General features: G+C 47.6%; 1 protein-coding gene across 2 annotated transcripts in view; it reads left to right on the plus strand.

The window, feature by feature from the left end:
• The window catches only part of PTCH1 (patched 1), a 44,653-nt gene that overhangs the window by 16,226 nt on the left and 14,889 nt on the right, over nucleotides 1-13,538 (plus strand). For both annotated transcript variants that reach the window (XM_008567176.1, XM_008567177.1), the window contains exons 11-17: nucleotides 848-966; nucleotides 1,588-1,990; nucleotides 2,411-2,720; nucleotides 7,363-7,505; nucleotides 9,546-9,729; nucleotides 11,062-11,342; nucleotides 12,958-13,095. In XM_008567176.1, the coding sequence (XP_008565398.1) occupies nucleotides 848-966; nucleotides 1,588-1,990; nucleotides 2,411-2,720; nucleotides 7,363-7,505; nucleotides 9,546-9,729; nucleotides 11,062-11,342; nucleotides 12,958-13,095 (1,578 nt within the window). The remainder of the gene's footprint in view (nucleotides 1-847; nucleotides 967-1,587; nucleotides 1,991-2,410; nucleotides 2,721-7,362; nucleotides 7,506-9,545; nucleotides 9,730-11,061; nucleotides 11,343-12,957; nucleotides 13,096-13,538) is intronic.

Raw genomic sequence — 13,538 nt, forward strand, 5'->3', positions numbered from 1 at the left:
AAAAAAATGTCTGGTTATTTCTTGGTCACTTAGCATTCCAGTCACATTTTTCTGTTATGCTGCTGCTTTCGGTGTTTTCTCAACAGGACAGCCCTTTCCACCATCCTCTGTTGACTTTCCCCTGTTAACAGCCCAATTTTGTAATTTTTACTAGGTCAGCAGGAGATTTGCCAAAGCACTGCAGAATCTCGCCTGTGTCTGTTCCAGGTTATGGAGCGACTTTTGAACCTGCCCCTTCCTTATTCTGCATGCTGTCATCACACACAGGAGTTTCTTTCTGCTTAACTCTCCTTGACCTTCTGTGTTACTGGCTCACACACCCTGCAGCCTACTCCAGAGGCTATTTGGAATGTGCCTATTAAAAACCTCAGGGGACATGTGTGAAATTTTATATCATGCTTTAAAGGTGACATTTTGATATACTTAATCCACTTTATGCACAAATTTTTAAGTGTAAAATCAGGGCCGCATGAACACTCAGAAATGTTCTAGAAGAAAAACGTTTCTTTTTGTTTTACATTAAAACATCTCAAGTATATTCTCTCTCCCGCCTTTGTAGGTTTGGCTCAGAAAGGTTAACAGCGAGACGTTAGTAGTTTGGATCTTGTGTTTGCACTGAGTGGGTTCAGGGACTTACTAGAAATGGGGCAGGGCGGAATGATGGGGCCTGTCCTAGTCAAGTAGCCTCTCATTGAAGAAAGGGTAGCAAAGTGACGGAGGACTCCAGCTTCTGTCTCAGCTTTACACACTTCCAGGAGAAAGTGAAAGAAAAGTGCTGTTTAGAAGCATCTTTGTTTTCAAGCATCCCTCTGACTGGGTGACCTCTCAACATTCTGCTCTGCTCCAGGCGGCGATAGTAGTGGTGTTCAACTTTGCCATGGTTCTGCTCATTTTTCCTGCGATTCTCAGCATGGATTTATATCGACGTGAGGACAGAAGACTGGATATTTTCTGCTGTTTTACAAGGTACATATTTGGGCTGCTGTGGCCTTTATGAGTTGGGGACAGAGTCGTACTGTTCAGAGAGCCCTTTCGGTTTGTGGAAAGGAATGTAGTTAACAGGGTTTGTTCCGGCATGGTGGGGGTGGGGGGTGCTGGACAGGGGGTGCTTCCCTGGGGCACATCTGAGTGCCTGGGCTTCTCTCTTCCCCAACTGAACATTCTCACATCCCTTGAGGGACTGATACACGTGATCATTTTTTCTTTCATAAACCAATATTGTTGATTGATTGGGGGTGTTTTGTATCTCTCTGAATTAGAACAAGGTCAAAAACTACCCATAAACCACTCATCTAGAAAAAAATGTCCTTCGGGTGTTTTTGGTTTTTTTAAGAAATTGTGCTTTGACAGGGTCATCATCAGGGAACTTGCTTTTGTAAGCCAAATTTAGGCTCCGCCATCCATTTGGCCTCCCTGGACTTATCTGGTCTATATCCAGATCAATCAGGTGAGGTTTGTGGAGTTCAATGATAAGAAGTTTGTCTCCTAAATCAGAGCTGTGTAAAATGGTAGTATCAGTTGTCAGCAGACATGACAGCTCTGTCTCCCTGCCTCAGCATAACAGCGCGGTGTTTCCCCTCCTCCCAGCCCCTGTGTTAGCAGAGTGATTCAGGTTGAACCTCAGGCCTACACGGAGACGCACGACAACACCCGCTGCAGCCCCCCACCCCCCTACAGCAGCCACAGCTTCGCCCACGAGACACAGATCACCATGCAGTCCACCGTCCAGCTCCGCATGGAGTACGACCCGCACACACACGTGTACTACACCACTGCCCAGCCGTGCTCCGAGATCTCCGTGCAGCCTGTGACCGTGACCCAGGACAGCCTCAGCTGCCAGAGCCCCGAGAGCACCAGCTCCACGAGGGACCTGCTCTCCCAGTTTTCCGACTCCAGCCTCCACTGCCTGGAGCCCCCCTGCACGAAGTGGACCCTCTCATCTTTTGCCGAGAAGCACTACGCTCCTTTCCTCTTGAAACCAAAAGCCAAGGTAACCCGCCATGACGTAAGACCATAATAACACAGCAGGCCCCTTTGGAATTCATCAGGTTGCTTCTACTTTTCTTTTTCCTTTTTCCATTAAAAAAATAATTCACTAAAGTGTGATATGTTTCAGGCCCCTGAAAGAGTTAGTCCGTTTAGAGCTTGGGGCCATTTTAATGAGCTCATCTTCTACAGGAGCGAGTCTCTAGCAAGTGTTTCTGTGGATTCAGATCAACTTTACATTTTAAACATTTTTATTCTTTGTGAGGTTGTTTAACAATGTTATCACTATGATTTCATCCGTTTCCCCTGGGAGAACGACCCCTAATGCTAAATCAGGGCCAGTGTGGTGGTAAAAGCAAGGTTGTCAAGGAAGAGTTGATGAGATGCCTTCGGATCCGATCTTGTACCTCTTGCTCTGTTGCAGGTCGTGGTGATCTTCCTTTTCCTGGGCTTGCTGGGGGTCAGCCTTTATGGGACCACCCGGGTGCGAGACGGGCTGGACCTCACAGACATTGTGCCTCGGGAAACCAGAGAATATGACTTTATCGCTGCACAGTTCAAGTACTTTTCTTTCTACAACATGTACATAGTCACCCAGAAAGCAGACTACCCTAACGTCCAGCACTTACTCTACGACCTGCACAGGAGCTTCGGTAACGTGAAGTATGTCATGTTGGAAGAAAACCAGCAGCTTCCCAAGATGTGGCTCCACTACTTCAGAGACTGGCTCCAAGGTGAGACGCCGCCCAGGGCTGCTGTCCTGCATAGACAGTCGCCATTTGGTCTTTTGTGTGCTCACTATACTGGAGTGTTAGATCATCGTGTGTCCCTGACATGTTTCACTGAGGCAGCCCCCCAAATCTGGCTTTCGCCTATAAAATGGTGCAAACAATTCAAGCAGGGGACTCAGGAAGTTAAGAATTGATGAGTGCCTATGAGAAAATGGGAAGGTTTGTCACAAAATACGGAGCTGGATGCTCTGCTATTCTTTCCTTTTGGATGGTGGCTACTTTGGTAACCAAGTGGCTCAGAGTGTCGATGGGATTTCTAGGCTGACTCACAGCCAAACTATAGCTTACCGCACCAGTAGGTTTTGGGTCAGCAGTGGATATAATTCAAAATTCCATATTTTGATCTTTGTTTTAAAAAAATCGTGTATGGATTTTTAGTAGACTTTATTGTTAGAGCAGTTTTAGGTTCACAGCAAACTGAGTGGAAGGTACAGAGATCTCTCACCCCCTCCGCCTCCCCCTACACGCACAGCCTCCCCCACTGGAAACACCCAGCAGGGTGGTGCATTTGTTACAGTCTAGGAGGCCACACTAACACTCATCGCCACCCAGACCCGTACTTTACATCCAGGCTCATTTTGACCATCTTCTCGTTTGGTATATGAAGTAAATTTATAAATGCTAATCACAATTCACATTCATAAATAATCAAATTCTGCTTTAAAACCCTACTTAGCTTCTTACCTTGCTCCTAGAAACATTTCTAGGAAGTATTAGTCAACTGGAGGAAAAAAATAGTCTAAATTTGCTCCTAACTGCTAACTGCATGTAAATGTGTTCCATGATTCCAAGAACATCTGCTCGTTTATTCTGTGTTGACACATGCAAAGTGAAGTAGGAGAATCAGGATAATTATCCACACAATTCAAGCAAAAATGCTTTTACTGGAATACCCAAATAATTATGGCTCCCAACATTTTTTGGCTTGGGTTATCCAAATGATTCTCTTAATTTCCCACTTAATTAGGCTTGTTTAAACACAGATTTAAATGCCTTTTTTGGTCTTAAGTCAATACACTTCTATGTAAAGATTAAGCAGCCAATTTCCCTGTGAGTTTGCATGAAATGGTAAACAACTTGAAATTAAACAGCCTGATTGAAAATGGCTCAATACAGTTTCTGGCCTTGACTTAGGTTACTTGAATTTTATTCATACATGTGCGTCATATTTGACTTTTATTTCAGAGGAAGGTAAAGGGAACTACGTGTCGTGATTATTTTTTAACTGTGAGATTAATTCGAATTTGTTCCAAGTCTTATTTTTGTACATTTAGTTTTGAAAACAGTAGTTTTCGGCTAATGACTTAAAAGAGAATCAGACTGTTGAGAGATTCCCCGCTTTTCTTTTTTTCCCCCATTTACCAAAGACATGCAGATAACTTGCCACAAATCACAAAGACACGTGCTGTGCACTGCCAGCAGCGGAGCAGAGGAGGGTTCTTGTAGGGTGTGTTTCAGTGTCTTCAGCCATCCCTTTGGACACTCAATATGGCATGTTAGGCAGGGATTGGGACGTGAGCAAAGGGGTATTATCTCTAGGCACTGCAGAGGGTTAACCTTTTTCTAGAGTCTTGTAGATTATCTCTATACTTTGATCTCTTTAAAGGCTTAAAGCAGTTGGACTTGAGAACCTTTTTTAAAAGGTGCATTTGAATCATGTTCTGATCGCTGAGTGAATGGCACCCACCAAGACATAGTTAGATACGTTCATGTGACAAGTCGGTGTCTGAGGTGGCCCTGGAGCTCTGCCTACACCGAGCGACCAGATACAGGGGCCTCTGCTGCTTAGACGCTTCTCAGGCTGATTGAGCGGTTGATTTGGTCTTTGAACATTTCCTCAAAGGAAGCAATTTTCCTTGAATCATCTTTCCTTTCCAACATTTTTGTGTGGTTTTTAAGTGATGGGAGCCTCATTGGTTTTTAATGGAATTGCCTTCAAAACCATGTCATCCCATTGGTCTTATCAACATTCCAATAGTTTGGTTTTGCTTTTGTTTTACTCATAAACATAATAATGGTTAATATGGAAATTATCCCACAGGTCATCTTGAAGCAGACATGCAAATGAGGTGAAATTAGAGATAAAAACCATGCTGTGCATCATATATAAACAGTGTTTTTAAATTTCACACTGGATTTCGCAAATAAAATTTAATTAATGTTTTCCTTTTAGGGTTCAATATCTGAAGAAAATTTGGCAATTGGGAAAATTCCTTTAGCCCAGAACTTTACACTAGAAAATAATTTCTAGTATAAAATATTTATACTGAGAGAAACTCTGGCTTAAATTTTAAGGTTTTGCTGTAAAATAAGCAAAACGTCACAATTGTTTTCTACAGGGCACGTGTTGGGATATAAATTGCTGGCCAGGGGCAGCGGGCGCAAGTCTTTGTCCCTTGCTTTGTGTCCAGGGTCACGGATTGTCCGTGCATTTAGGCCAGCCCCTCACTGAGCTTTTCGGCGATTGGTTAGTAAATACTGTTCTAATGATGAAGGGACTTGACCTCCGTTGCGTCGATGACTGTTTGTTGTTCGTCTTTGAGCTCCCAGGAGAGCGAGGGCGTGTGAGGGTCCAGCAGTATGGGTGAATTGAACTGATTTGCCAGCAGGACTGACCTCCCCAAATCTGATCTTTCTAATTTTGTTTCACTCTAGGATGTCCCAGGAGCCTTTGTGTATAAATATCTTAAAACTGCACTCAGATTTTTGGGACCCCTATTTGCCACCAGATGTTGTTGGTACTGGACTTAACTCTGCTAATCTTATCCATGCTCCCCGCGAATACGTCGTGGGCATCACGGGGTGTTCAGGGTGGTTTAGAGCAGTGAGCGGTTCCAGCCCACTCTGGGATCTGGCTGTCTGGGTTCACTTACCTGCTGGGCAGCCTCAGTTTCCCTCCTCTAAAGTGGGAATGGGATACTGACGGGCTATCTCTGAGGTGGTGGTGGAGGTTAAACAGGGTGATGGGTGTGTGCTGCCTTGAGTAGCCCTGTGCTCACTAAGTGTGAGCTGCAGCATTAACAGGTCAAGAGGGGGAGGGGTAAGGTGCCACACAGTCAGGAAGTGATGAAAATTCTGCTGTGCTGAGGAAAACAGACCAGGCCTCCCTTTTGGGGAGCAGAGGGGAGTGGTCGTTTTTCCTCGCCTGTTTATTTTTTTCAAAAACAGAAAAAAAGGCTGTAGGTAATAAAATAACATCTGTTCGGTGCAGCTTGCGAGCATGCCTCGCTATGAAAAACAGTCTGCCTGGGAGCTGGGAGCGTGGCCTCCCCGGTGGTCTCTCCTGCACGCCCGCCCGTCATGGGGCCTCCTTTCGCTGCAGAGCCCACCATCCTCATCCTCAAATTGTTCCTATAAAAACAAAGCCCACAGCATTGTCAGGAGGAGGGCTTAGTTTTAAAAAGAGAAAAAGGGGCCTGTGCTCCATCCCCCACTTCAACCCCCAGGAGCTTAGCCATTCTGAGAACTAACTTAACCGGGTTTTTTTGTCTTTGAAGTCATCCAGGGCATGTCCTGAAATGAAATCAACCCTTCTTTCTCCCTTCTTCCTAGCCGTGTCGAACCCACACACATACAGCTTGTTCAAAAGCTGTGCTCTCCTGAGCTGCGGGGCTGGGGAGCTCTACTTGGGAGGTGGCGGGCAGGGTGGGGGGCGGCGGGGGTGCAGGCCGGGTCACCAGGGCCCTGTTTTCTCTCCCAGCACGCTTATCTCTGCAGCTGTAGCCAGGCCGTCAGGTCTGTAATGATGGTTTTGATTACAGGGCCCAGGCGCAGCTGTGTGTGGTGGGCCGGTGGGCGCCCATCCCCCAGGCCCAGAGAGGTCTTTCCTTCCCCGCCCCGGGCTTGTGGTTTGTCATCTGTTCTCACAGAGCCTCCTTGTACCGGCCTGTGGCTTCCTGTTCTCAATCCGATCCAAATGTGCCCTGTGAGGTGCCTCCCTGCACACACGCCGGGCCTGCCCTCCCTGTGCTGCCCGCCCCTCTCCCGGGGAAGGTGGCAGAGGAGCACGCCGCTGACAGCGGAGAACGCTGGCTGTGATCTTTACACAACCTGGCAGCGGGTCCCACGGTTTGTATCAGCTCCACAAGTCGAGCAGATGGAACGAATCGGCAGAATCGGGTTCACTCGCCCTGAGCTGCGGAGGCAGTGGGGTGGCTGCGCCAGGCGGGGAGTCTGAGCGTGGTTTCCCCTCCTGGAGGCATCTCGGGCTGTCTGGACGAGCCCGTGCGTTAGCACTCTGCTCCTTGTGGCATGGGATGGTCACGAACTGCTGTGTGGCTTTCCCTCGCTCTCTTGCTTTCTTTTGGAATGGTCATGGGGAAAGAAAGAAAGGAGAGTGATTTATTTTAAGGTTAAGTGTACGTATTTGTTTCCTAGAAATCAATATTTTCTCTTCCCCCTTTTGCGCAGTGATCATGACCAACCTGCTGTTCATTCATGAAACACCTACTAGGAGCAGGGAAGGTGGAGTATGGAGAGCATTCTGGCTGACATCCAGCAGTCACCTGTCCTGAGCCCTCCCCATGGGGACCAGGGTCATTCTGGTCAAGAGCCGTAATGAGTGACACACGTTTGCCTTCTCTAGGGCTTCAGGACGCATTTGACAGTGACTGGGAAACTGGGAGAATCATGCCAAACAATTACAAGAACGGATCAGACGATGGGGTCCTTGCCTACAAGCTCCTGGTGCAGACCGGCAGCCGCGATAAGCCCATCGACATCAGTCAGGTACTCACTGCTTACACCGGGGGTTCGAGGACGTGGCAGGGCAGAGCTTCGGGGCAGCTGCGCACTAAAGGCTGGTTGACAGCGTAGGACCCCACCCTGTGCTCTCTGGAGAGCTGAGGCCATGGGAGCTGCTAGGGAGAATATCCAGGTGGCTCTGATTCACCTTACCCCACCACTAACTGGGTGACCCCAGGCAAACTAGCAAGTCTCCCTTTCTTCATCGGCAATGGGGACAGGAATGTCACCTCCTCCAGAGCAATTGTCAGAGTACAGTGGAGACAGTGATGGCTCTCAGGTGTCAGAAATGCTGTGTCATGTTATTCTTTCAAATTCTAGAACTTGTTACCATGTTGGTCTTGATTGTACTCAAACTTGGAACAGTCGATTTGTGGGGTAGCAGCCATTGGAATGAGCAGAATCTGGGGTGGGTGGATGGGTTAGGAGGTTGGAGGGGTTACTGGAAGGATGGGGGGACTTGGTACATTGGATTCCTCTGGGTCGCCCTGGCCTAAGGGGCAGACAGTGAGTACACACAATACTACTCTGCGAGTGAAGCGGATGGAAAAGCGTGTCCTTGGGATCCAGTGCTCTCAGCACCCTCCGCCCTCCCCATGTAATAAGAGCTGTTTCTATTTGGCAATCATCTTTTCCATCTGAATTTGCGTCTTCTTCCTGATGCTTGGATTCCAGCATATCCCTTAGGATTCCTCAGCCATGGTCGGGAGCCGGTTGGACTCTGATTCTCCAGATTTCAGTGGGTCCCACGCGGCTTCTCTGCCCTCTGCTCAGTGTGGTTTGCATGCTCTGCCTTCAGGCAGCAAACTGTCCTGCTAATGATCTTCTCAGCAGCTCTGCTTATTGTCTCCCCTTTTCTGCTGGCATTAAAGGTGACAGATTTACTAAGTGCATTGTTCAGAGTTATCATGGAGTGTGAAGCGTGGGGCTTTCCAGCAGCACGCCGCAGACTGTCAGGTTTGACAGGGGCGTGGGCAGAGGAGCCTGCCTGAGAGACAAGGGAGATGCCCAGGGCGCTGGGTGGGATTTAGGGACCGGGGACCGTGGGTCGAATGTGATTGGGCCAGGCCCCTGGATACCATTTCCTCTGCCTGGGAGGGGAGAAGAGCAGGCTGCGTGCCGGAGGCCTGAGCTGTGCTCTGTAATCCCAGGGACAGTTTGAAGACACACAGTTGTTACGCATCCTGTGGACTAATTGAATCCAGACCCTGAAGCCCAGCTCTCGTGCTCTCCTCCACGCTCTTTTCCCTTTGCTCTTCTCTATTAACTGCTGTCACTGGTGTTTTTCATTTTGTTAGAAAAGACCAAAAGCGTTGGAACAAGGCCTGAATCTAAAATAAACAGGAAAAAAATTTTTTCTATGTATATAAGATATACTTAGACACACTTAATCTCACAGTGTTTTTCACCTAAACAAAGCCCACCAGACCTGCAGATCTGGCGAACTAGGTGTGACCACCTCTCAGAAGAAAGCTTACCCGGACGGCCGTGGCCGTGCATCAGTCTCTTCCACTTCCCGGCAGTGGGCATTTTTTGAATACACAGGTCATAGGAGGCTAGTGTTAGCAAAATTTGTACAGATGTTGTTTTATTTTTATAGCTCTCCTGCATTTACTGGGTGGCGTTTCCTTCAGTGTTAACAACAGAGGTTAACTGCACACAGACGTGTATGGGGATTCTTGCCAGGTTTCCCCCCTTCCCTTCCCATAAATATGTTTCTCCGGATTGTTGGTTCGCTCCCTTGGCTGCACAGTCTTTTAGCATTCAGATGTAATTGGTTCGGCCAGTTCCTGGGCCATCTGCAGAACTGTGTGTTTGTTATAAACACACCAATGATTACATCCTCCAATAAGTGCATTCTGAAAGAAACCAAAGGTGTTCTGATGGGATTTCTGACACTCTCCAACAGTGAGCATTCTGTTCTGTGCTGGAAATGCCAGGGCAGAGTCCTGCTTCTGTGGTCTCTAGACAGGAGTGCGTGTGCCCAGCCCCATCTCAAAGGCCTCCTTTCTTCCCACCCCGTAGCTGACTGAGCAGCGTCTGGTGGATGCAGAGGGCATCATCAATCCCAGCGCGTTCTACATCTACCTGACGGCCTGGGTCAGCAATGACCCCGTCGCCTATGCTGCCTCCCAGGCCAACATCCGGCCCCACCGCCCCGAGTGGGTCCACGACAAAGCAGACTACATGCCGGAGACGCGGCTGAAAAGTAAGTAGCACCCTGTCCGTCAGAAGGTCTGGGGCTTAGAGAGGTGCCTCGTCATCGACGCCACCCCGGGTTCACAAGTGTAAACACGACTTTGTATTCCTTTGCATTTGAAACTCTGGAAGACACATGAGGATGTGTGACAGAACACAAGCCCACGCTCTCGCACGCTGAGAAATACGTCTCTCATCTCTGTTTGTAGTTTAAACTCTGAGACGTTCATCAGGCGTTTCTCTCGAATGCCAGCTGTTCCGTGTGAAAGTCGGGACGCCTCCAGGTTGAGTGTTATTTTACTATTGCAAAGTTTTATCACTGGGAATTATATGTTTATCTTAACTTTGTCAACTCTGGAGTTGAAGGGATTTTTGGCACGTTGGGTCATTCCTATAAGCCACCAAGCACCTGTGCTCTGTCAAAGCTGTTTAAACCGGAGCAGAAAAGTCTGTATACAGCAGTGTCCTCTTCCTTTAACCTCCCAGCCCAGAGTTTGAAAGGTGGTTCTGTGCGGATTTAATTTGCATTTATGTTAGTGACATTAGTAGCTTATGCTTTGGATATTGGGCCAAGGCAGGACGTGAGAAAGAAGACAGGTCCCTCTGCAACCATGGCTGAGAGCGAGCGAGTCATGCTTCCCTGTGTGTAGACCCCAGAGCTGTGGCACGCAGCCAAGGCTTGTCTTAATGAAAATTTATAGTTGAGATTATAATAGGGCAAATCATGTTTAGCAAGTCAACTGAATGACCCCAAAGGGTCTGGAACACACAACGGCAGAAACTAAATGCTTGTTGTGTAAGGATTTCTTCCCCTGTTGCTGAAGACTTAGCATTGCATTAGAAAAGAAGCATGGAAGGTTTAAGTTTGTTAGATCACTAAAAGGATAAGAAAGTCAAGCGTTTTTCTCAGTAAAGCATGACTGGAATTATTTTGCACTCATAAATGAGTAAAACAGTTTGAACTTAGTGTTTTAACATCTGTCAGTGGCACAAAAAGATGTTCCCAAAACGTAAGACTTAAATTGTTTAGACCCCTCGCAAAGAGTGGCTGCTTCTAGAAGATTAAAATCAAAAGTTTAAAAATACACAGATCGCAGGCTCCTACCCCTGACATCCCTCCTCCAAAAAAATCAAAGGTTGATTATTGTTTAAAAGATTTTAAGTCAAATATGACAATTGTAAAGACACAGAGACTGGTCACTGTTATTTCACCTTTGTGTCCAACGAAGTGCGGTCAGCGAGCGTTCTCACGAGTTGCTTTCCCTGTCTGTCATCCCCCCTGCAGTCCCTGCAAGGAGCCCTCTCCGCAGCCCCCTCCTAACCCGTTGCCTTCTCTGTGCAGTCCCTGCAGCCGAGCCCATCGAGTATGCCCAGTTCCCGTTCTACCTCAATGGCCTGCGAGACACTGCAGACTTTGTGGAAGCAATCGAGAAGGTCAGAGCCATCTGCAACAACTACACAGGCCTGGGGCTGGCCAGCTACCCCAACGGCTACCCCTTCCTCTTCTGGGAGCAGTACATCGGGCTGCGCCACTGGCTGCTGCTGTCCGTCAGCGTGGTGTTGGCCTGCACCTTCCTTGTGTGCGCCGTCTTCCTCCTGAACCCCTGGACGGCCGGGATCATTGTGAGTTTAGTGAGGGTCTTTGTGGACGTCACATTCCTTTCAGCATAGCTCTTTCTGCAGCCGGGAAGTTTTGTTTATGTCTGGGCCTCTGGAGGAGGGGAGGGATTGCATCATCTGTCACGTATTTACTCTCCTCGAGGCCGTGAGGTTCATGGTTAAGGTAGAGCCTCTAATGGCCTTAATCTGTGTCCCCTCTCCCGCAGCTTTAAAATTTGGGGTAAAGATAGGGGACTTTTTAAGCACACTTTCCATAACAGCTCTGAGCATTTATTAAATAAAAACACTCAAAGCATAAATAATGTGTTTTAATTCAAAAGTGCCATGTCGTGACTTCATCCCAGACCTGACAATACATAGAAGGTTTTCTGTATTTAACGTGGAGGGAAAGAAAGTTAGAGAAGTTAGGACAGTGGTATGTGGAAGAAACAGTTTTAGAGGTGGCTTTATGTGTTTTAACCCCTAGGGGGGAAGGATAAACTCATGTTACTAACCTGTTCTCTGGCACCCTTTCTCCACAATACTCTCAGACTTGAAGTAAGTTTCATGTGGCGTCTAATAAAATCATGGCAGTGTTTAAATTCCATGAACTGTGGTGTAGTCTTTAAGACGCCAAAATTCTAAAACCAGAGACCAGGCTTTGTTTCTGCACCAGAAGCCTGTGCAGCAGGCATGTTAGAAGGTAAATGTTTGGTCTGGGCGTTTCCACGGCACCAGGTGACGGGCGCCGTCCATCTCCCCTTACTCTTCCCTGGCCACACCCCGGTCACTGCCCTTCTCCGGGGAAGAAAGATGACTCGCTGCTTCTCTTCCATCTGCATACAGTTCATTGTTTTATTTGTTTGGCTCAAGAAACTCCAGAGTATCTCACAGACTTTCTTTCCATTTCCCCACAAATTTTTGCAAGGCAAGCAGAGGCTTCTCGTTGGATTTGTCTGTTTGCTTCGTCTACCCCAGTTGCTCCACTTCTCTTCAAAGTGCAGGGGCCCTAAAACCTGACCCGAGTCAGCTGATGGCAGCCCCCCTTGACTTGCTCCCAAATCATCTCCAACAAAAGTGGAGCTGCTTTTTTGTCCAAGAACTTTTATTCACCCAGTCCTATCAGCTTTCTTTAGGATGGAGGATTAGGCAACGAAAAACTGCAACGTTTCAACTCAATTGTGAATTTCAGGTGCTGTATGATGGTTAAGATCGCAACAGGAGGAAGGACCTTTTAAACTGTATGAAATTTGTAGCTAAGTAATGGATGCATGATTGTGTAGTTCTCTGCAGGTTGCTATGGTGGAGTAGTTTTGAAAATTTTTTGCTTTCTAGAGCAGGTACATTGGAAAAGCTATTTGCGTTAGTTAGAAAACTAAATTTTGTCTGAGTGTATTCATTCTCCAGGGTGAAAAATTGGCCATCCCGTAGTATCCCTTCCCAGCAGGAAGTTGAATCAGGAAGTCAAGGCACTTGTCCAAAGTTAAAGCAAGTCAGTGTTCCCACTGTATTTGGGTCATAGGGGTTTCTCTGCCCTTGATCTGCAATGAGGCCACATTAGTACTCTAAAACCCTCCCTTGTGTGCAGCACCCGGCGTGCGGTGCATGCAGTCACTCATCGCTGTGTGCCTTCTTGAAGGTGATGGTCCTGGCTCTGATGACGGTCGAGCTCTTTGGCATGATGGGCCTCATTGGAATCAAGCTGAGTGCTGTGCCTGTGGTCATCTTGATCGCTTCGGTCGGCATAGGAGTGGAATTCACCGTGCATGTCGCTTTGGTATGTGGGACATTTTAAGCAAAAGCTTTATGAAAAGACAACATATTTTCTGTAGTGTTTTTAGTCTCCAAATGGGAACCTTTTAATTTTCCCGATGGAATATGATGACCGAGCTTCAGAGCACAGGAGTTCCCTAGGCGGGGCTGTAGTTTTTCTGGGTTCCTTTTGCTCTTGGCCCTGTCGGCCATGGGCAGTGTCACGAGTGTGTTAGATTGGGCCGGGAAGGACTCTGCTCACAGGGTGTTGACTAGCAGGAGTGTTACCACGGGTCCTGAAGTTGTCAGCTGTGCTCTCAAGACAGATTACGTATGTGTTGTCGGAGGGCTGGGAAGGGCACATACACACCATTTTTTTTTTTTCCTTTTTGTCTTTTTTCGTGTCCGGCAACGGACCGCAACCCTCAGTGTCGCGCCCGCACCGGACCGGGACCGGCAACGGGATCG

The sequence above is a fragment of the Galeopterus variegatus genome, unplaced genomic scaffold (genome assembly GCF_000696425.1).
Source record: "Galeopterus variegatus unplaced genomic scaffold, G_variegatus-3.0.2 Scaffold302, whole genome shotgun sequence".
NCBI lineage: Eukaryota > Metazoa > Chordata > Mammalia > Dermoptera > Cynocephalidae > Galeopterus > Galeopterus variegatus.